The sequence below is a fragment of the Ictalurus punctatus genome, chromosome 20, assembly GCF_001660625.3.
Source record: "Ictalurus punctatus breed USDA103 chromosome 20, Coco_2.0, whole genome shotgun sequence".
NCBI lineage: Eukaryota > Metazoa > Chordata > Actinopteri > Siluriformes > Ictaluridae > Ictalurus > Ictalurus punctatus.
The window spans coordinates 24,179,288-24,203,266 of NC_030435.2; the positions used below are offsets into that span (position 1 = coordinate 24,179,288).

The 23,979-nt window shown below is 41.3% G+C and overlaps 1 protein-coding gene across 1 annotated transcript in view; it reads left to right on the forward strand.

Moving 5' to 3' along the window:
• Positions 1 to 23,979, forward strand: part of clcn2a (chloride channel, voltage-sensitive 2a) — a 49,020-nt gene that overhangs the window by 17,303 nt on the left and 7,738 nt on the right. Inside the window, exons 2-20 of the mRNA XM_047162556.2 lie at positions 1,789 to 1,921; positions 9,510 to 9,641; positions 10,137 to 10,265; positions 10,558 to 10,691; positions 10,774 to 10,851; positions 14,222 to 14,300; positions 14,603 to 14,728; positions 15,402 to 15,486; positions 15,604 to 15,705; positions 15,898 to 15,982; positions 16,448 to 16,603; positions 17,631 to 17,700; positions 19,604 to 19,714; positions 20,506 to 20,716; positions 21,919 to 22,052; positions 22,573 to 22,754; positions 23,011 to 23,119; positions 23,326 to 23,372; positions 23,757 to 23,795. Coding sequence (XP_047018512.1) covers positions 1,789 to 1,921; positions 9,510 to 9,641; positions 10,137 to 10,265; positions 10,558 to 10,691; positions 10,774 to 10,851; positions 14,222 to 14,300; positions 14,603 to 14,728; positions 15,402 to 15,486; positions 15,604 to 15,705; positions 15,898 to 15,982; positions 16,448 to 16,603; positions 17,631 to 17,700; positions 19,604 to 19,714; positions 20,506 to 20,716; positions 21,919 to 22,052; positions 22,573 to 22,754; positions 23,011 to 23,119; positions 23,326 to 23,372; positions 23,757 to 23,795 — 2,142 coding nt within the window. The remainder of the gene's footprint in view (positions 1 to 1,788; positions 1,922 to 9,509; positions 9,642 to 10,136; positions 10,266 to 10,557; positions 10,692 to 10,773; positions 10,852 to 14,221; positions 14,301 to 14,602; positions 14,729 to 15,401; positions 15,487 to 15,603; positions 15,706 to 15,897; positions 15,983 to 16,447; positions 16,604 to 17,630; positions 17,701 to 19,603; positions 19,715 to 20,505; positions 20,717 to 21,918; positions 22,053 to 22,572; positions 22,755 to 23,010; positions 23,120 to 23,325; positions 23,373 to 23,756; positions 23,796 to 23,979) is intronic.

Here is a 23,979-nt window from a genome sequence, read left to right on the forward strand (position 1 = left end):
AAGAGCGGACCTGCGTGTATAAGAGCGTACCTGCGTGTATAAGAGCGGACCTGCGTGTATAAGAGCGGACCTGCGTGTATAAGAGCGTACCTGCGTGTATAAGAGCGTACCTGCGTGTATAAGAGCAGACCTGCGTGTATAAGAGCAGACCTGCGTGTATAAGAGCAGACCTGCGTGTATAAGAGCAGACCTGCGTGTATAAGAGCGTACCTGCGTGTATAAGAGCGGACCTGCGTGTATAAGAGCGGACCTGCGTGTATAAGAGCGTACCTGCGTGTATAAGAGCAGACCTGCGTGTATAAGAGCGTACCTGCGTGTATAAGAGCAGACCTGCGTGTATATGAGCAGACCTGCGTGTATAAGAGCAGACCTGCGTGTATAAGAGCAGACCTGCGTGTATAAGAGCGTACCTGCGTGTATAAGAGCGTACCTGCGTGTATAAGAGCGTACCTGCGTGTATAAGAGCAGACCTGCGTGTATAAGAGCGTTCCTGCAGAGATGGAGCTGTATTTGTTCATCTTCAGTAAGCAGTTTTTCTGCTGCTCGTTCTCTCAGCTCTAATTTCCTAGTTTACAAATTCAGTCTGGAATTGAAGCACGCATAAACTCGTGCGTGCTAATTAACTCGAGCACGGCATAATAGAACTGGGACAGAATCAAGTGTTCACACCTCAGTGCAGTCAGTGAAGAAGCTGCGCTGTGTGTGTGTGTGTGTGTGTGTGTGTGTGTGTGTTTATAGCAGGATTTCTGACGCTGCAGGAGTCAGCTCTCGTTCCTGTCCTGCTGATGTTTCTTTAACCGTCGTGTTGTTGATACGACGCTGTTTTACTTACTCAGTATTGCATTGTTGAAAAGAGGAATAAGATTGTAGCCTCTGTGCGGTGTAACTGCGCTGTATACTGGTTTAGGAGGATAAATTTACACCCCCAGGTCTCTGGAGAATAACCCAGAGAACCTGAAGTGGTTCCTGGTTCCTGTGCGTGAGATGTTTGCTCAGATTCATCTTTTTAATCAGTTTAATTCTGGATGACTTGATACTTTGCAGGCGTTAGGAACAGCGATCAGATTTTCGATATATTTTGATATAATATATATATTTGGTTTGAATAACAACAACAACAAAAATAAAAACTGCTTTTATTACGTCCGTAACTTAACCCGCCATTAGCAGATGAATTCCTCCTCTTTTACACCAACACGCTGTTGAACGCCGTTCAGAAGGTGTTGAGTAACTGTTTCTTCCCCCTAGTAGCAGCTCTGACGGGTTTATATTAACGCGCTCGTCCTAATATGTTATCGTTTCTATAGTAACGGCTCATTATACATCAGTCATAGCTGTTTCTAGCTGCAATAGTGTAAGTGACAACAGGAACTAACTTGATGCATGGAACATTTACCCTAACTGTAAATGGATAAACAGTACGACGTGTTCTCCTATTAATCTTCGCTAAATTGCTGTGGTATAAGAGGAATAAAACATGTCAGGACATTCTGTTTTAGGGAAATGATGAACTTATATTACAGCGCTGCTGAGCTCTGGATTGTGATTGGTCGGAAGAGAAGGCATTGATTAATTCTCTATAACGGCAGCTCGGACGGTAGCGCGGCTGCACATCACGGGTTTTTATTAACGGTATATCTGCGTACTGCTGCAGTTTAAAGCTGTACGTTCAGTGCGCAGTGTTAAACTGGTGGCTGTACGCTTCTATTGCTTTTTATCAGCATTATCCTCGAAGCTTGAGTGGAAAACTAAACAAGTACACTGTCTCTGGTCTTCTCTCCGTTACAGATGTATGGCCGATACACTCAGGAGCTCGGCGCCTACGCCAAGGAGGAAGCGGCTCGCTTTCGGGCTGCCGGGGTTCGAAACCAAACTCCGGATCAGCTGGAATACAAAAAGGATCGGTGTGCCAAGTGCCAGCGTGAGTCAGAGAACCCTGCACCTTCATGTGTTCATGTCAAGGATAAACCCAGAACTAAAGCAGGCGAGGAGTGTAGGCAGGAACCTGAGAGGATGTGACCCATGCGTTTATATCTACTGTATATATGTCTTTACTTATTTTGCTGTCTTTACGGCACTGAAAAATTGTAACTATATATATATATATATATATATAGAGAGAGAGAGAGAGAGAGAGATAAATATGTTATATAAAATGAACTATTATCATTGCTACAGGAATTTAGAGACAGAGTCAGAAGAGGAAGACAGGATTTATGTTGAGGCAGGAACAGATGTGAGCACCACATGCATTTTCTTTTTTCACAGCCGTCTCACTCGCTCTCGAAATAGCAGCAGCACTGTTGCGTGTCGTGACTCGTGGATGTATGAGTGTGAAACTGCCGGAGGAATTTGTTATGTTTTGGTTGAGTGCAATAGTATTTATTCACAGAAAAGCACTAGGACACACACACTCGCTATTTTGTTTTCGCGTGTTAATGTGGCGTTGTAGCTGGTGGCTGAGGGATCATCTACATGAGAATGCTAGCTGCTGACTTTATTGTGACCACTAGAGGGGGTCCTATTATGATGTCATGTACTGGGAGGGGTTTCGTTATGATGTAATGTACTGGGAGGGGTTTTAGTTATGATGTAATGTACTGGGAGGGGTTTCGTTATGATGTAATGTACTGGGAGGGGTTTCGGTTATGATGTTATGTACTGGGAGGGGTTTCGGTTATGATGTAATGTACTGGGAGGGGTTTCGTTATGATGTAATGTACTGGGAGGGGTTTCGGTTATGATGTAATGTACTGGGAGGGGTTTCGGTTATGATGTAATGTACTGGGAGGGGTTTCGGTTATGATGTAATGTACTGGGAGGGGTTTCGTTATGATGTAATGTACTGGGAGGGGTTTCGGTTATGATGTTATGTACTGGGAGGGGTTTCGGTTATGATGTTATGTACTGGGAGGGGTTTCGTTTATGATGTTATGTACTGGGAGGGGTTTCGTTATGATGTAATGTACTGGGAGGGGTTTCGTTATGATGTAATGTACTGGGAGGGGTTTCGGTTATGATGTTATGTACTGGGAGGGGTTTCGGTTATGATGTTATGTACTGGGAGGGGTTTCGTTTATGATGTTATGTACTGGGAGGGGTTTCGTTATGATGTAATGTACTGGGAGGGGTTTCGTTATGATGTAATGTACTGGGAGGGGTTTCAGTTATGATGTAATGTACTGGGAGGGGTTTCGGTTGTGATGTAATGTACTGGGAGGGGTTTCGTTATGATGTAATGTACTGGGAGGGGTTTCGTTATGATGTAATGTACTGGGAGGGGTTTCGGTTATGATGTAATGTACTGGGAGGGGTTTCGTTATGATGTAATGTACTGGGAGGGGTTTCGTTATGATGTAATGTACTGGGAGGGGTTTCGTTATGATGTAATGTACTGGGAGGGGTTTCGTTATGATGTAATGTATCGGGAGGGGTTTCGTTATGATGTAATGTACTGGGAGGGGTTTCGGTTATGATGTAATGTACTGGGAGGGGTTTCGTTATGATGTAATGTATCGGGAGGGGTTTTAGTTATGATGTTATGTACTGGGAGGGGTTTCGGTTATGATGTAATGTACTGGGAGGGGTTTCGGTTATGATGTAATGTACTGGGAGGGGTTTCGGTTATGATGTAATGTACTGGGAGGGGTTTCGTTATGATGTAATGTATCGGGAGGGGTTTTAGTTATGATGTTATGTACTGGGAGGGGTTTCGGTTATGATGTAATGTACTGGGAGGGGTTTCGGTTATGATGTAATGTACTGGGAGGGGTTTCGGTTATGATGTAATGTACTGGGAGGGGTTTCGGTTACGATGTAATGTACTGGGAGGGGTTTCGGTTACGATGTAATGTACTGGGAGGGGTTTCGGTTACGATGTAATGTACTGGGAGGGGTTTCGGTTACGATGTAATGTACTGGGAGGGGTTTCGTTATGATGTAATGTACTGGGAGGGGTTTTAGTTATGATGTAATGTACTGGGAGGGGTTTCGTTATGATGTAATGTATCGGGAGGGGTTTCGGTTATGATGTAATGTACTGGGAGGGGTTTTAAGTTATGATGTAATGTACTGGGAGGGGTTTCGGTTATGATGTAATGTACTGGGAGGGGTTTCGGTTACGATGTAATGTACTGGGAGGGGTTTCGTTATGATGTAATGTACTGGGAGGGGTTTTAGTTATGATGTAATGTATCGGGAGGGGTTTCGTTATGATGTAATGTACTGGGAGGGGTTTCGGTTACGATGTAATGTACTGGGAGGGGTTTCGTTATGATGTAATGTACTGGGAGGGGTTTTAGTTATGATGTAATGTATCGGGAGGGGTTTCGTTATGATGTAATGTACTGGGAGGGGTTTCGTTATGATGTAATGTACTGGGAGGGGTTTCGGTTATGATGTAATGTACTGGGAGGGGTTTCGGTTACGATGTAATGTACTGGGAGGGGTTTCGGTTACGATGTAATGTACTGGGAGGGGTTTCGTTATGATGTAATGTACTGGGAGGGGTTTTAGTTATGATGTAATGTACTGGGAGGGGTTTCGTTATGATGTAATGTACTGGGAGGGGTTTTAGTTATGATGTAATGTACTGGGAGGGGTTTCGGTTACGATGTAATGTACTGGGAGGGGTTTCGTTATGATGTAATGTACTGGGAGGGGTTTTAGTTATGATGTAATGTACTGGGAGGGGTTTCGTTATGATGTAATGTACTGGGAGGGGTTTTAGTTATGATGTAATGTACTGGGAGGGGTTTCGTTATGATGTTATGTACTGGGAGGGGTTTCGGTTACGATGTAATGTACTGGGAGGGGTTTCGGTTATGATGTAATGTACTGGGAGGGGTTTCGTTATGATGTAATGTACTGGGAGGGGTTTCGTTATGATGTAATGTACTGGGAGGGGTTTTAGTTATGATGTAATGTATCGGGAGGGGTTTTGGTTATGATGTAATGTACTGGGAGGGGTTTCGTTATGATGTTATGTACTGGGAGGGGTTTCGGTTACGATGTAATGTACTGGGAGGGGTTTCGGTTATGATGTAATGTACTGGGAGGGGTTTCGTTATGATGTAGTGTACTGGGAGGGGTTTCGTTATGATGTAATGTACTGGGAGGGGTTTTAGTTATGATGTAATGTACTGGGAGGGGTTTCGTTATGATGTAATGTACTGGGAGGGGTTTCGTTATGATGTAGTGTACTGGGAGGGGTTTCGTTATGATGTAGTGTACTGGGAGGGGTTTCGGTTATGATGTAATGTACTGGGAGGGGTTTCGTTATGATGTAATGTACTGGGAGGGGTTTCGTTATGATGTAATGTACTGGGAGGGGTTTCGGTTATGATGTAATGTACTGGGAGGGGTTTCGTTATGATGTAATGTACTGGGAGGGGTTTTGGTTATGATGTAATGTACTGGGAGGGGTTTCAGTTATGAGATAAATATTCTAGGATGGGTTTGAGCTGTGGCGTTTTGGCTAAGATGCCAGATGTGACATGGATATGTTTTGCCTCCTGAATTAACCGGAGCAATCCAATTTCAATCCGATTAAACGCATCTTGGGTGCATTTACATCCGGAAACAATCCTACTAGTCAACTAACAGCATTAAAAAATGACTCTTTATCTTGATATATCAAATTTTGTTTCATTGAAATAACGAATAAATGTTTAGCCTTAGAGAAGCATGCTGATAAAAAAAAAGAGAGGAAGATTAGACGTATTTAAAGTTAATAAGCCAGATAATCAGGAAGAGTGAGATGACAGCTATTATGGGAATAGTATCTGCTTAGTGGTGGTTTTATGGTGATCCCTCGATGGATGGGGTTGAACGGTACCAGTGTATTGTGCAGAGCAACATATGGGCTATCGTCAGTGAATGAACACCATTTTGTAGATGTATCTGATCAAATGGATTTATATATATATATATATATAATCTCCGTCCATCCTAATAGCAGTGTAAGTGAGTGTGTTTGATGTCGGGTGAAACGACGTGAGCTTAACAGTCCCGTTTGTCTCTCAGAACAGCAGTGTGTAGTGATAAGGATGTGTGAGGAAACAGACGCTGAAGATAACACTGCCTCATTTTGCCTTGTGTTGATAGATTGCCCTCTACTGGACACTAATTACCATCGATCAGCTCCTTTGGGCTCGTTTTGTCCTTGCGTGTCTCATTGAGATTCCACAGGTGCTGTAGCCCAAAAAGCTGCAGAGGAGACGCTGTGTGTGTGTGTGTGTGTGTGTGTGTGTGTGTGTGTGATCATGATAAATCACCAGACAAGTGTTTCCGATGGTGACACGATGAGAATAATGACAAAAGATGACAATAAAGATGTCGATTTAGATGACGAATATTGATGCGGTCATTGATAGGTTGGGCAGAAAAGGAAAAAATGGCCGCCGCCGTGTTGTGCGTTTGCAAGCAGGGAGCACAATCAGTCTCTGCTATTATTAGAGAATGATAAATGCTGTGCACGTGGAACAGCTCTATAATTATCTAGTGTGTGTTGTGTGTGTGTGTGTGTGTGTGTGTGCGTGTTAGTGTGTGTGCGAGGGAGAACCTGGCGTGTGTGTCTAAAAGGACAAACTTACACAAATCATATTCTCTGTTTACAAACTCATTTCTCACACTGTTTAGCTTTAATTGATCTATTTGCTAACATTCGTATGAATTAGCAAAAAAAAAAAAAAAAAAAGTTCTGATTTATGAAGAAAAAAAACCCGTCACTGGAATCCGATCAACGTCCCGGTGTTTCTGGCGTTCCACAAGTTCCCTCGGTGGTGTTTATTAATTAACTGTTTATTAGATGAAGACGAGGTTTGGCCTCCGCTAGGCAAATCTCCAAAGACCCACACACCTTCTGTATCAGTATCATCGCCTCCTTAGGCAGCCTGTTGAGTGTGAACTGCTCCGTGTGAAGAAGCATGAAAAACTGCCTGCTGGCGCTGTGTGTGTGTGTGTGTGTGTGTGTGTGTGTGTGTGTGTGTGTGTGTGTGTGTAGTGCAGCTCCTCTGAACCTCCATGACAGGATTTCAGGGATTTGGATGATCATCAAGTTGCCACCTACTCACACAGAATGGGAGCTGGAGTGAGCAGGGAGTCATCATGTTCACTCCCTCTATCTGTCATTTTCTCTCTTTGTGTTTCTCTCTCCCACTGGCAGTATGTACAACACACACACACACACACACTCACACACCAACTCTCTCTATATTGATCTATCTATATCTATCTCTCTCTCTCTCTCTCTCTCTATATATATATATATATATATATATATATATATATATATACATACATATACATATACACACACACACACACACACACACACACACTCACACACCAACTCTCTCTATATTGATCTATCTATATCTATCTCTCTCTCTCTCTCTCTCTCTCTCTCTCTCTATATATATATATATATATATATATATATATATATACATACATATACATATACACACACACACACGCACACACATATATATATATATATGCAGAAGAGAAGCAGGACGTTGTGCACTAGTTGTGTAAAGGAAGATCTTTTGATTAAGGAAGTGTATTGGAGTGGTTTCAGTTATGATGTTCCTATGACATAATGTATTGGGAGGGGTTTAATTTATGACTTAATATATTGGGCGGAGCTTCATCGTTGTACTGACCGAACAATTGTCTGCAACTTTACCCAAATAAAAACTGTGTGTCTTTATTATGAAACTATTTTAAACAGAAGACAAGAGCAAATCCATCAATCAGGAAGACACCGGTTATAGGGTCCTACATATAGAATGAAGGGTTCTGCTAGACTAATTACAACAGGTGCGGACAGTGGTTGGGGCGTGGTCAGGGCGGAGCCGGATCAGGAGTGAGGAAACCCATGAAGCCAGACACAGAAGACTGCTAAACCAGGACAGCCCTAAAAAAAATCTATCGTTTTCACCCTTCTAGAGGAGACCTGGCTGGTGGGTGGGAACTGGATAAGCCTCAATTAGATCAGATTAGATGAGACTAAAATAGGAAAGTGTGCAAACATTCCCAGTACAGTAAACATAGCTGGCCTCTGTGGCACTGCAGGAGGAAGAGAACCAGCAGAAGAGCATGCAGGGTTTACAAACACGCAGCTGAATAATCCTGCGACGATGTAAAGGGGAAAATAGAGAGGAAAGAAAAGCAGAGGACGCCGATGCCCAGAGGCTCAGCGTTAACGGCGTGACACTGGTTGTCATGTCAGGCACAGAGAGCGGATCTCAGCGCCTCCTACAATCCACTCGCCTCGTTTTCTCCTCCTGCGGATATAAATATCCTGTCGTTCCCCCGACATGTTGCGCTTTGCTGCATTATGCATGAGTTCTGCACGCTGTCACCGCCGTCCGGGATGAGGGAAATCGCACGCTCGGTGCTTTTCCCACGGCTGTCCCTCACGCTCTCAGTGAGGACCTCAAATACACCACCTGTCTACCTTCATAGCACAATAGCCTCAAGGTTTACACTATTACCACAGTGCTGTTAAACCGGAGCGTGAGAGAAAACGCTTTTCACTTCTGTTCAAGCGGAGCGATTGTTTTCGTCTTCGTGCCGACCTTCGAAACAGGAGAGACTTTCTCTGTCCAAACCACGTGTGTATGAACGCTGCCTACGTAGGAGGCGTCCTCGGTTCGATCGCCTGAAGTGTCTACGATAATAACGTAAATATGACGTGCGCTGAAGATCACAGACACAGAAATGTACCTGATACTGATTTTCTGGAAGGTGTTATAATATTACCTTATTATTATATTATTATTATATATCTTCAGCTTCGAAATTGGTAATTGCTTAGGGTGGCAATAGCTGGGGCATTTTATTTTTTATTATAAACGAATCCTCTTTACCAAGGGTGCCAATAATTTTGGAGCCGACTGCATTCATTCGACTGCTTCTAATGTAGATTTCCGTCCCAGCCCATCTCTAAATCCATGCATCCCACGGTACGGTACGGGACGGTCGGTACGGTACGGGACGGGACGGAATCGTGTTGCGATGTAACCATGACAACGAGCATAAACAGATTGCCGGGCGTCTATAAGAAATGTAAACAATAAGGATTTATGCAAAAAAAAAAAAAAAAAAGGTTACGATTTATAAGCTGCGGTGCGTGGAAATGCTTTTCATTAAAAAATGAAATGAACAGAACGAGATGGCGGTAATCTCAGAGACGTAACCATAGCAACGATCGTACAACGGTAGCCTTCGGGTTGGGCATGACGTATTGGGAGGGGGTCCGGTTAGGATCATAACGATAGATCTTCTCGTAAAGAAGAGAATTCAACTGTCCCTTCATTTGCTCTTGGAAACTAGTTTGCACGTTCTATACGCCTCGGACGCTGCCATGTCCCTCTCCACACATTATAACGATCACCACTGAGACGAAGAGAAGATGGCCTGCAAGAGGGCGGGCTGATGCTCAGAACTGTGGATAATGTAGCTCAGAAGCGTACACACTAACCCTTACTTTGCGTCCGTAGTGTGCACGTCGCGGTGTCAGAGGTTCCTGATCTCCCGTGTGGGTGAAGACTGGATTTTCCTCATCCTCCTGGGGCTGGTGATGGCGATGGTCAGCTGGGTGATGGACTACACCATCGCCTTCTGCCAGCAAGGTGAGTGAGAGGAATGGAAGGAGGACGTAAAAACACAGGCGAACGCTAGCGCCCTCGTTAACTTTAAGACATGGTGCTTTTATGGTTATCCCGCTGCTGAGTGGATCTCTCGGTTCTGATCGGTCCGAAAAGGAGGTGTTGATTAGTTTTCTAGAACAGCGGCTCTGACAGTAGCGCAGCTGCAACTCACAGCTTTATTGATAATTACTGCTCGTATATGAGGGACTCGGATGTGCGTAATGGTGGACATGGTGAAGTTTTCTGTGAGGAGATGTTTATTTAATGAACATTAATGGGAGGAGTCTATAACATGACGAGCTGCGTTTTTTTGTCTTATTAACTTCAATTCAGGGATTTCTCGGTAAAATGACGTGCGCGCGTGTGTGTGTGTGTGTGTGTGTGTGTGTGTGTGTGTGTGTGTGTGTGTGTGTGTTGGACTATGACAAGTGTGTTAAAGTATGACGATTGTGTGTGTGTGTGTCGTTGTGTCTGTAGCACAGAAGTGGATGTACAGAGGACTGGACAGTAACATGCTTCTGCAGTACCTGGCCTGGGTTGCGTATCCTGTGGTCCTCATTACCTTCTCTGCAGGGTTTACACAAATTCTTGCGCCTCAAGCAGTGGGTGAGACACACACACACACACACACACACACACACACTTAAATGTGTATATTTAAACAGTTATAAAAAGTACTAGAGAAGATGTTATTCACGGGGCGAGTGAATTCCTCTAGCACAATAGCTGTGTTTTATTACGAGTTACGATATTATCCCATTATTATATTATTTTAAAGGACTCCATGTTAACCTCACTGTTCCCATTGGGTGGAATTTGAAATAAACCTCACCATAAATCTTCTTCCTGTCCACCTTCCTGTCCGTTTTTGTCTCCGCTCCTCCTTCTCCTCGGCTAGGTTCTGGGATTCCAGAGATGAAGACGATCCTTCGCGGTGTGGTGCTGAAAGAATACCTGACTTTTAAAACCTTTGTGGCAAAGGTTATTGGTTTGACTTGTGCCCTCGGTAGCGGCATGCCACTGGGAAAAGAGGTGAGTTAACCTTGGCATAAACACACAATTGATTGATATAACTGATGCACAAAGCGTATAACGGCTCCGTCTGTACGTGCAGGGTCCGTTTGTCCATGTTGCGAGCCTGTGTGCTGCACTCCTGAGCAAATTCATGGCCCTGTTTGGAGGAATCTACATGGTGAGAGGCGTTTGTGTTTTATATAAAGAGCTCCGATCAATGTTTACATTGTCCATGAAGGTTCCGAGTCATCCAGGTCACTGTGAATGTGTACACTAGTAGTAACTAACATGACTGGGAACATGACTAAACTAGGCATATAGTGACCAAAGCATTCACACAATGATTAACACCAGCTATATATTGAATAAAGCAGTAATATAGTGATTACAAACATGCACATAGTGAATTAAGCATGTATATAGTGTCTAAAATCATGCATATAGTGTCTAAAATCATGCATATAGTGTCTAAACTCATGCATATAGTGTCTAAAATCATGCATATAGTGTCTAAAATCATGCATATAGTGTCTAAAATCATGCATATAGTGTCTAAAATCATGCATATAGTGTCTAAAGCCATGTATATAGTGAATAAAGCATGCATATAGTGAATAAAGCATGCATATAGTGTCTAAACTCATGCATATAGTGTCTAAAGCCATGTATATAGTGAATAAAGACATGTATATAGTGAATAAAGACATGCATATAGTGAATAAAGCATGCATATAGTGAATAAAGCATGCATATGGTGAATAAAGCATGCATATAGTGAATAAAGACATGCATATAGTGAATAAAGCATGCATATAGTGAATAAAGCATGCATATAGTGTCTAAACTCATGCATATAGTGTCTAAAGCCATGTATATAGTGAATAAAGACATGTATATAGTGAATAAAGCATGCATATAGTGAATAAAGCATGCATATAGTGTCTAAACTCATGCATATAGTGTCTAAAATCATGCATATAGTGTCTAAAGCCATGTATATAGTGAATAAAGCATGCATATAGTGTCTAAACTCATGCATATAGTGTCTAAAATCATGTATATAGTGTCTAAAGCCATGTATATAGTGAATAAAGCATGCATATAGTGAATAAAGCATGTATATAGTGAATAAAGACATGTATATAGTGAATAAAGCATGCATATAGTGTCTAAACTCATGCATATAGTGTCTAAAATCATGCATATAGTGTCTAAAGCCATGTATATAGTGAATAAAGCATGCATATAGTGAATAAAGCATGTATATAGTGAATAAAGCCATGTATATAGTGATTATAGCCATGCATATAGCCGATAAAGCCATGCGTATAGTGACTAAAACCATACACACAGTGAATAAGGCATGCATATGGCCATTAGAGCTATGCATATAGTGAATAAACAGTGCATATAGAGAATGGAGCAAGGCATATGGTGACTTGATACATTTCATATATGACTTTCATGCATTTATTGAATAAAGCGTGTATATCGTGAATAAAGGCATTCATTAAGTGAGTAAAGTCATGCATATTGCAAAAAAACAAAAAAAAAGCCATGTATATAGTGAAACAAACATGCATAAAGCTGCTAATGCCACGTATAACGCTACAAATTCGATGTGATAAACCACAGAATTCCTTCATCATCTGGTCTGCACGATATTTATTAAAACAGCTGATTGCTTGTTTAAATTCAGAGACTAAAAGGTCTCTAATTATGTGTCTGACATTCATAAACCTGTGGGTGTTACTCTTGATTACAGCAGAGTATACATTTATTTAGCGTGACATTAAAATGGACGCCGAAGCCACGGGGCGAAACCCAGCGCCTGACGTCAGCATGAGTTTATTCTGACATGGAACCTGTCCTGATTTGTAGACGAACATTTAAAGTCAGCAAGAAAAGGCACATTTTTAAAGATGTTGTGTCAGATGGTAATTGCCCGAAAGCCCCAGGGAATTATCCACTCGCGGGTTTAGCAATTTTAGTATCAGTGCAGTGTTTAAAATAAGACCACTCAACCTGCTGGGGATTTTTTTTAGCACGTGTGAAAAAGTAGCAAGAAATCAGAAGGGTGTGAATGTGGAGTTGGCTGTGGATGAATGATCCAGTTTTATTAGTTACCACGGAATTAAATGCGCAGGTATTCACATATATCCCTGTATGTTTTTGCTTCCTACTGCTGAAGGAAGAACCGTTTGAGGGAACCAAGGTAAGAATCAAATGCACATTTAATCCCTTTAAACCCAGTAAAGTCGATCGTTCGAGACGTGTTCGGACGTGGGGGTTTTTTTTTTTTTTTTGTTTTGCTTTGTTTTTAAACTCTTCATAACAAGTTTTAGAACTTTACAGCCTTCAGGTTAGCATGGTGCGCTAAATGTGCGTATGTAAATCATCTCACAGTGGCACCTCCAGGATTACATTCAGGTCGAAAGCATGGGCTTAAGCACAGCTGGTACGTTAGTGATTTGGACACAAGTACATTCACACATTCGAGTAGTGTGTTACATTTTTAGTCTGTTAAACCATGCTGAACTCATCACCCGGTAGCTACGTTCGCCTGAAACGTGTGTTGACGGATCAGCTACACTCTTAGAAAATGCAGAACCCTTTCCAGGCTGTACGCAGAACCGGATAACAGAGTGCTTCCCTGTCAGAAAGGCTTCCATGCGCTGTAGAACCTTTTATAAAAGGTAACCTTTCGAAGAATCCTTTTTGTAAAAGTGACAGCAGCGAGCATCAAACGTCACGGCAGCCGTCATGACAAAATGTCAGTGAGAAAAAAAAGATGAAATCGACGTGTGGGAGAACCCTTAAAGGTTCTGTGTAGGACCCCGATCTTTTAGAAGTCTCTCAGGAGGCTGAAAGCCCTTAATTATCCTCTGAACTTTTTTGTTGTATGAATTGATGGCAAAAAAAAACAAAACAAATCAGCACGTGACCTGAGCTGCCATAACTTAATGACGGTAAGAAAATTTAAAAAATCTAGAACTTTAAAGCGTTCCTCAGTCCGTCACTGCAAGAGAACCTTCGATATTTCCGTGTAGAACTGAAACGGCAAAAATCAGCACGTGACCTGAGCTGCCACGGCGCAATGGCGATACGAAAACACGTTAAATCTAGAACCCTATATTATTCTTCTGTATGTCACTGTAGGAGAACCCTTAAAGGTTCTAAAGAGTTCCTACAGAGTGTTTCCTATGCCGTTGGATAGTATTCCAGTCAGAACCCATTTAGGAAGATGCACACCCTAAATTATTCGCCTTAGTGTGATTAAATATAATATTTTTCACACGCTGTCTATTTTAAACGTCGATAATCACGTCAGTGTTTATTTATAACCCTGGTGTTTATTTCAGCTTATTTGTGTTTACAGTACACGTGTGTTTGTGGCGTTTCAGCACTATTAGCTTTATTCTGCTCGTGTTTCTGTTCGGTTCATCTCTTAAGATGCCAAGATAGCTTTGTGGTGAGTGTTAGATCATGGGAGTGCGTGTGTGTTTGTGTGTGTTTGTGTGTGTGTGTGTGTGTTTGGTGTGTTGCAGAATGAGTTGAGGAACACAGAGATGCTCTCTGCAGCGTGTGCTGTCGGAGTGGGCTGCTGCTTTGCTGCCCCTATTGGAGGTAAAGTGAACTGCAACGCCACAGGAATCATTGTGTTCTGTTCGTAATGCAAGCAATCTCTCGAAGATCTTCTTAAGATGTCTAGGTGAACATGCTGTGTGTTCCGGGAACTCTTTAAAATATGGATTTTTGTTGATATTTGTTCATATTAGGTTAAACAAAACAACAACAAAAAAAATCTGAAACTGGCATTTTTATGTAAGTAGAAAACGTGTGAACGCATTCGAGTCGGAAAAGCAGGGAGACTTTCCTGTCTTCCTGACTGTGAAATTTTTATTTTGTCTTTGCGCCATACTGAACAGGTGTGTTGTTTAGTATCGAGGTGACGTCCACGTTTTTTGCCGTGAGAAATTATTGGAGAGGATTTTTCGCGGCAACGTTCAGCGCCTTCATCTTCAGAGTTCTCGCTGTGTGGAACAAAGACGAGGGTGAGACCGCAGAAGTCATACATACGTTTATTATTATTATTATTATTATTATTATTATTATTATTATTATGTCGCTGCAGATCCTTTTAACCCTTTCACCGTCCCTATGCCCCTGTGCAGTGTGCTCATCCCACAGTTGTAACTTTTGGTGTTTTGGTTCATCTGTAAAACAAGTAAAGTTCCTGCTCTCGCTTACGTTATAGCAGCTACAAACACTCGTTCCCCTCACCATCCCTCTCTCTATCCCCTCTCTCTATTCCCTCTCTTTATTCTCTCTCTCCAAGTTCCAGCTTTACCTCTGACTGTTACCCAGCGCTGACACTGGAGACTCCTTCCATCAGTGTTAATTAAATAAATGTCCCCTTACTTCAGGAAAACTTCACTATATCAACGGCTATTTTTCAGACACATTTATGTGTAGCTGTACGAGTCCCTGTAAATGACTGTATGGTTACTATAGAAACGATAACGTATTAGAACGAACGCGTTCATTATGAATAAACCTGTGATGTGCAGCTGCGCTACCGTCAGAGCCGCTGTTCTGGAAAACTAATCACCTTCTGACCAATCACGATCCAGAACTCAACACTGCTGTGGTACGGGTTTGTGTTTAATGTAAAAACATACCCTGATGCTAATGCTAAGTAACCTGGTCAATCTTTTTCTTTCACAGAGACGATCACGGCTCTGTTTAAAACGCGATTTCGTCTGGATTTTCCGTTCGACCTGCAGGAACTCCCGGCCTTCGCCGTGTTGGGGTATTCACCTCGCACCGACACTGCTCCATGTTACTCATTACACTTTGCTTTAACCTGGTTCCTAATCATGTTGTGTGATCGGGTTTCTCCGGAATGTTTTTTTTTTTCCCTTCTCAGTATTACAAGTGGATTCGGAGGCGCGCTGTACGTTTACCTGAACAGGCTGATCGTCGAGTCGATGCGGAAACAGAAAACCATCAATAAGTTTCTGCTTAAAAAGTCCGTCTTCTTACGAAACGCATGAACATGTACAGTGTAAATCCATAGCAGAGTTGGTTCTGATGTTCTCGTCTCTGCCCGGTTATCGTTTATTTCATTTCAGATACACTAATTACTCTTAACGGTCTCATGATAATAATAATCATTTCTTTATTTATTTATTTATTTGTATTATACTTCCTTTCTCTGCAGGCGCTTGGTGTATCCTGCTGTCGTCACTCTCCTCATATCAACTCTCACTTTTCCTCCAGGATTTGGGCAGTTCATGGCCGGACAGGTCTGATATTCTCTTTTCTTTTTGCTAATATATTATCTATTACATTTTATATAAATGTACATTATGCAAATATACATTTAGAACTTCTACACATGAAATAAACCACGTTTGACATGAACCAGACATTACAAGGAACTTAAAATTAAATGCATTCATAAATTATTCAATGAATTTTGAAATGTTCGAACCTACACTCATTAAAAAAAAAATAATAATTTAAAACAAAAAGGCAAATTTTTTGTTATATAATATTTAATGTTCAAACCTACACTCGTTGAAAAAAATTTTTTAAAGGAACATTTTTGTTATATAATATTTTACTGTACAATGCTCCATGTTTCTTCTTCTCAGCTCGGTGGTAATCTGAATAAACAGCGTTTATTTCCGAGCCGATGGTGTAAAGTTGAAACGGTTTCAGTATTTCTGTTGTTAGTAAACGCTAATCTGGTGTGTCTCAACGTGAAGCTCACTCAGCACGAGTCATTAGTGGCGCTGTTCGACAACCAGACCTGGTACAAGCAGGGCGTGTCCGAGGAGTTTCAGTTCTCGAGTGAGACTCAGGCCTGGAAACACCCGCAGGTCAGCGTCTTCATCACCCTCCTCCTCTTCATCGTCATGAAGGTAAAGTCCTCCTCTCTTAACCCTTTACTGCGTGCTGTTGCCGTACGGCAACGATTCATTTATCTCCAATTTTTTGATAGACTATTTTCCTGTGTAATTGTAAAAAGACGGCTTTAACTCGGACGTAACGAAAGCGTGGCACGTCACATGACCAGGAAGTGCAGTTCCTCTTCTGCAATCACATGGCATGTTGAAAGTGATCATTGGAAGGCTCTCAAAATTAATTAAAAATTCATTTGATTAATTGTTCAATATTTAGGCAAAACTACTTAAAGGGAATCTTTCAATTTAAACACTTTTACACGCTTACTAAGTGGCAAAAAAAAGTCAGGAAAATGCAGTAACTGGAATTGTAATCTCATACATGAGTTATTCCTGACCGTACGATCCCGTCCACCATTGCACATCGTCGCCATACGGCAACAACTTACCAACTAATTCCATAATAAAAATTCATGATTTTTTGTTTTTTGTATGTAAATGTAATAACTCATGCAGTAGAGGGTTAAGGTACTATGACGGGAATCTACAGACAGCACATTTAGAATTTTAAGTGTATTAAATTAAAGAATGAAAGTCGTGGATTCTTCTTCCTCTTAGATGAAGATTTTAAGGTATATTAGTGGGGGATGGGCGTGGTCTGGATTTAAGTGATCATAGCCATCTTGGGAAGGCCGGTTCCTCCATAGTGTGCACTTCGTAGGGTTGCTCTTAAATAAATAAAATGATGTAACTATGTATGTTTCCTAGTCATCTAAAGATCTCAGTTATTTTGATAAGTTTGTGTCAGCATGAAAATTCTCCAAAGCGTTCCTGACGGCAGCTCTGACTCATCTTTATCACGGTTATAGGATTTATAGGAGGAGTTATACATGATTTATGAAGCTTGGCATTATAGCTGACGTGGAAATTCTCAACATAAACTTTAAGAACGTGTTTCTTCTTCGGATAACTCCGTCTTTGCAAACTGTACAGAAGTGATGAGGGAATGTGATTCGGGAGAATGTTCTTTCCCCCTCCCCCACAGTTCTGGATGTCAGCCGTCGCTACGACGATGCCAGTGCCGTGCGGCGCCTTCATGCCCGTTTTCCTTATAGGTATGTGATCCAAGTCTAGCCCTGTCTTTCAAACCTGTTCCTAATGCACCCTCCTTCACTTCCCCTCGGTTTATCTCAAGGCTCAGGCCGTCATCGTCTTCTTGAGAAGATCGATTCTACATCACTAAAGACCTCTAATGGAACCATCAGCAGTTTCCGTTGCATTAACAGTGAAGTTTATTCCTACTACTAAATCCTAGCATGATGATCACTTACCCAAAGTCTGCTGCAAAATGTTAACAATAACAATGATTTAGCTACGTTAAGCTAATCCTGACCCAGTTCTAAATCCTACTATATTATAACGTTCATAAACAACCACTTAGCTAAAGTTTAGCTACTAAATAATACTCAATATCACACTTAGTAACAAGCAACGAGTGCAATATTATTGTTATTAAACAGCCATTTGGCTAAGGTTTAACTACTAAATGCTACTCAATTATACATTCAATACATTTGCTAAAAGAGCTCTAAAGTTTAGGTCACCCTACATCATCTAACTCAATGCTACTGCATGTCACTAACTTAAATAATAAACAAAGGTTTAATGTTAAGCTGCTTTTAAACACAACTTAGTTATGAATATAAGCCGATACAACACTTTAAAGAAAATCGGGCTGCTCACTGTTCGGCTCAGCGGAGGAAGTAGATGACGGTGCGATATCAAAAAAGCTCAGTAGGTTTTTATGTCTTTTTGTCATTTTGCTTTCATGTGTTTAGAACCTTTTATTTATTTTCTTTTAAATAATGTTCGTACGATCAGCATTTCCGAAACTCATCTCATTCATTTGTTCAGTTGATTTGTATTTTTTTTTTTTTGGTTAGCTCACCGTTTGTGTTTCTCTTTTCCCGCGCCATCCTCATCCTCATTGCCAAGCAACCATCAATGTCTGAGCGCTCAGTCCTGTGCGCACATGTAAGTATCATCTACACTCATTTATGTACGTTTTCACTTTCACTTCCGAGTTTTCCTTTTTAAAAAAATCCATTAATGAATGAACAGGTAGCTCAAGTTCAGCTGTTCAATTCAGCCGTTAATAAACAAGCGACAAGATGCTAAAAAGCTGAACACATTAGAGAACGTTTCATAAAACAACCACTTAGCTGAAGTTTAGCTGCCAAATGCTAAAGAACTGCACAGCTTCCAATTTACCAAATTATACCATCAAGAAATGATTCTATAGCTCATTTTAGCTCTCAAATGATGCTGAATTATAACATTAATAAACAAAAAAAATGGTGGTTTAGAATTCTAAATTCGCCTAAATGTCAGTAAACAAGACGGTATTTTAATTATTAAAAGTTAAAAATGTAATAAGCTAAAGTTAATGAACAAGCACTTGACTTAAGTACAGCTACTAAATACTAGTAAATACGTGAGCACTTATTAGTTAATAATTAATTAATCAATTTATAATATTAATAAATGATCACCTAGCTGAAATTGATCTACTAAATGGTACTAAATTACAACACTAACAAACGATCACTTAGCTAAAGTTTAGCCACTAAATGCTTCTAAATTGTAACATTAATAAATGACCAGTAGACTGAGGATTGGCTACTAAACACTATTAAATTACAACACTTATCACTTAGCCAAAATTTAGCTGCTAGATTTTGATATTGCTAATTGACCAGTTAGCTGAAGTTTAACTTATCAATTTTCCCAAGTTGAAGTAAACTAAATGTTTACAATTTACAGGGTTTGCTTTTTATATACAGTAAACAAGCACTTGGATAACGTTTAGGTAATAAATGTTAGTAAACATTAGGTGGGCGAAAATATCAATAAATAACGGATATAGTATATATTATATATAATATTTGAAATTGTGATGTCGTTTGACATTTGTAACATTTTTGATGTTAGCTGTAATAAAGTGAATGTATTACCCAGGTGCTGCATTCGGCCGCTTGGTGGGTGAAAGCATGGCGGCCATGTTCCCCGACGGCATTCACAGCGACAACACCGTATATCCCATCGTTCCTGGCGGCTACGCTGTTGTAGGTAAGGTTTGAGTTACATCATACAACATAAATTTACCATTTTATTCATTCACAAAAGGTGTGGACTTACTGGATTACTAAGTGCTAAATTACATTATTGATATTATTGGTACAGCTAGCATGCCTAACGAGCTAACCGGCTACCTCACAAGCTAGCTAGCCTAATCAGGCGCATGTAGTAAAGCTAAAGGGGGAAGAAAGATATTTATTTTAGCTATGGCTAACCAGATAACCAGTTATACTGAGATAATTTATTAAATCCGTACTGTACAACATATTTTTAAATAACCGATGTTGCGTAAACGCTAGCAACTTCACAGTAGAGCTAGCACATGTAGCTAGCATTGTAGCTAAATTTTTATTATATTTAATAAACAAGCACTTGATGACGGTTTAGCTAGGAAATGCTACAAAATTATAATGTCATCAAGTAATAATGTTTAAACCAAAGTTAATGGTTCTAATTCCTACTTCATTTTATTTCTTAGTAAACTGAAGTTCATCTAAATCACTGGCTCTAAATGATGCTTTTAATAAAGCAGCACGCAGGTTGTGTGCGTATATTTTGTCCATATACAGTATATATAAATATATATTGTTCTGATGAAGGTGAAAGTGGTGTACTTTATGTTACCTGTGTCACCCTGAGGCTAATTTCAGTGCAGCTGATGGAGTACGCTCGGCAGAGTGAAACCCGTGTCACACGCACAATAGGAAATCAAATAGCTGTCGGGTCCCTGGCTGTTCTGTAATTTGATTTGTGTGTGCGCGTGCGTGCGTGCGTGCGTTCAGGTGCTGCGGCGCTTTCCGGAGCGGTCACACACACCGTGTCCACGGCGGTTATTGTGTTCGAGCTGACTGGTCAGATCTCACACATCCTGCCCGTGATGATCGCCGTGATCCTGGCCAACGCCGTGGCTCAGAGCCTCCAGCCGTCGCTGTACGACTCCATCATCAGAATCCAGAAACTTCCGTACCTGCCGGAACTGGGCTGGGGCCAGGAGTGAGTGCTTCCTTGTCTCTCTGTCGAGTCAGAATACGAAGATTGTTGATTACTTTCCTTTAACAGCAAGTCCCAAAGTGTTTGATTTCTCTTATACAGCAGATATGTTTATAGTTACATTTAACAAGGAAATGTTTGTGATATCAGTCAGTTCCTGTTCTCGCTTACGTTATAGCAGCTATAAACACTCGTTCCCTCACATCCCTCTCTCTCTATTCCCTCTCTTCATTCTCTCTCTTTATTCCCTCTCTTTATTCTCTCCCTTCATTCTCTTTCTCTATTCTCTCTCTTTATTCTCTCTCTTCATTCCCTCCCTTCATTCCTTCTCTCTATTCCCTCTCTTCATTCTCTCTCTATTCTCTCTCTTTATTCTCTCCCTTTATTCTCTCTCTATTCCCTCTCTTTATTCTCTCCCTTTATTCTCTCTCTATTCCCTCTCTTTATTCTCTCTCTCTCTATTCCCTCTCTTTATTCTCTCCCTTCATTCTCTCTCTATTCCCTCTCTTTATTCTCTCTCTCTCTATTCCCTCTCTTTATTCTCTCCCTTCATTCTCTCTCTCTATTCCCTCCCTTCTCTCCCTTCATTCTCTCTCTTCATTCTCTCTCTTCATTCTCTTTCTCTATTCTCTCTCTTTATTCCCTCTCTTTATTCTCTCCCTTCATTCTCTCCCTTTATTCCCTTTCTTTATTCTCTCCCTTTATTCCCTTTCTTTATTCTCTCCCTTCATTCCCTCTCTTTATTCTCTCCCTTCACTCTCTCTCCTATTCCCTCTCTCTCTTCTCTCTCTCTATTCTCTCTCTCGATTCCCCCTCTTCATTCTCTCACTTCATCCTCTCTCTTTATTCTCTCACTTCAAGTTAATAGGACAAAACAACGCAATTTGTCTTTATTGTTGGTGAGAGACAGTAGAGGAGTGTAAACTCTGTGCTGAAGATGTGGAAATGGTAAAGTTCCAGCTTCACCTCTGACTGTTACACCGCGCTGACACTGGAGACTCCTTCCGTAAACGTTGATTAAATAAACGTCTAAATGTGATGTGCAGCTGCGCTACTGTCAGAGCTGCTGTTATAGAAAATTAATCCACGCCTTCTCTTCTGACCAATCACAGTCCAGAACTCGAGAGCGCCGTGGTGTAAAACGTTTCAGTCCTGAGTTTTTAAAAAGCTCATGAATTCCAGTTTTTTGTTCCCTCACTCTGTAGGAAGTATAATATCCGAGTGGAGGACATCATGGTGCGAGACGTCCGTTTCATCACGCTGTCCTCGACGTACCGGGACGTGCAGGAGGCGCTGGTGACCGGGCAGCTGAAAACTCTCGCTCTTGTGGAGTCTAAAGGTGAGACTGCGCTAACAAAGTGCTCATAGTAACGTCGGTCCACTCGGCGACCATCTTCATTCCCATACCACAGGACCAGGCGCACATCTGCGTGAATGAGAGAAACAGATCAACACGGTGACGATTTAAACAGGGATTTCAAATCACTCTTAAAACACACACACACACACACACACACGCACACGCACAACTTTAAAATGTGCGCACTTTGCCGAAAATAATATGAAACAAATCCGTTTTTCGGTTGTTATGGCAACACACTGCCCTCAAACCTGCATCTCTTTTTCCTCAATATATATTTGATGAAACTCCAAGACAGAATGAATGTTATTTTTGTTAATAGACACACAGCTATGAATTATTTCTTCTTAATACTCTGCTAGCTTTCCACCAGATTGAGCAAATTTAGTGTTATTTAAAACAAACATGATAAATAAGAGTTTACTCTTACAGACTCTTTTTTTGCATCATGTCTCATCGCGTGTCTCCGTATTTTTCTTCGGTTCCTCTTCACGTTTAGAGTCGATGATCCTGCTCGGCTCTATCGAGCGTTCTCAGCTGCAGTTTCTGCTCTCGGAGCAGCTCGGTCGCGGCCGACGGTTGGAGTACCTGAGGGAACGAGCGCAGGACAACGGCGCCCACGTCCCCTCGTCGTTTTCCCAGAATTCCTCACCCAGCGCTGGCCGCGGAGTCCGCTTCCTGGTAAGACACCGTGGGGAAAAGACGAAGTCGGGATTTTACGGATCGCTGCAAAGTTTTTCGTGTTAGTGCACCAATCAGAAAGTTCTAAAGCTCCGCCCCCTTTCAGCTTTTCATAAAGGATCGTTTTCGGTGCGTTTTATGTAAAGTCGGTGGGATTTCTTTCTTGTTTTGTTAATAGTTTCTGTTTATTAACCAATTATCTGCTCTTCGTTTGTGTTAATTATCGACGTTAACCGGTTTTCTTTTTTTCCGGTAGATTTCCACAGAGGAATCCTCGTACAGTCCGACGCTCACCAACTCCCAGATTCCCCTCAAGTCCGCGCTGAAGACCGTGTCGTCCATCAGCAACACCGACACCCTGAACAGTACGTACACAGCTACACCCTCGAGTTGATTCTTTTCCTACAACAGCATATACCCAAGAGTTTTATTCCTCTTACACCGCAGCTAACTATTACAGAAAATTAAATCTACACCTTCTCTTCTGACCAATCAGAATTCAGGCACATTACAGGCCTCTCGTCTACACACGCGACTCTTTAGCGTCCTCCTTTTTCCTCTGTTGATTCAGGTTCTCCGAGTCTGTCCTCTGGAGAACTGGTGAAGGAGCAGGTAGAGGTAAGGTTGTCTTTTAGAAGAAACAGCTGATGACACACCTGTGATTACAGATAAATTCGCCGACTATGGTATATAATAAACATAATCATCTTTCTGATTAACAGCACTCTTTACTTTGTGAGTAAAAGTTAGCTACATGCTGAATGCTAACCTGACAATCGAAAGCTAATGTAGAAAGCAAATGTTAACCTAGGCATCAAAAGCTAACCTAGCATGTACACGCTAAACTATAAACTACAACAACACTGTGCTAGCTAGGGTGTATAAACATGCTAATATCATGTGTTGCTCTTGCTAGTTTATTTAAGAAGTGGGCGGTATTATTTAAGAGTTATGTTTTGTTTTGTTTTGTTTTTTCCCTCCCTCTGATTGGTATGATTTAAGGAAGCCCCTACCGTCGAGGATGACATGTCGACAGCAGAGGTTAGCGTCTCAGGCTAACACACACATTACAGCACAAACAGCTCTCATGTTCATTTATTTAACCGCTGTACACAGAATATATATGAGCGTTTAAAGTAACTCCACTCTCACGCAGACCTGCTCTTATGTTTACAGTGCGTACGGGCGTTTACGGTCAGATTCTCTGAAGTCGTCGACCAATTGG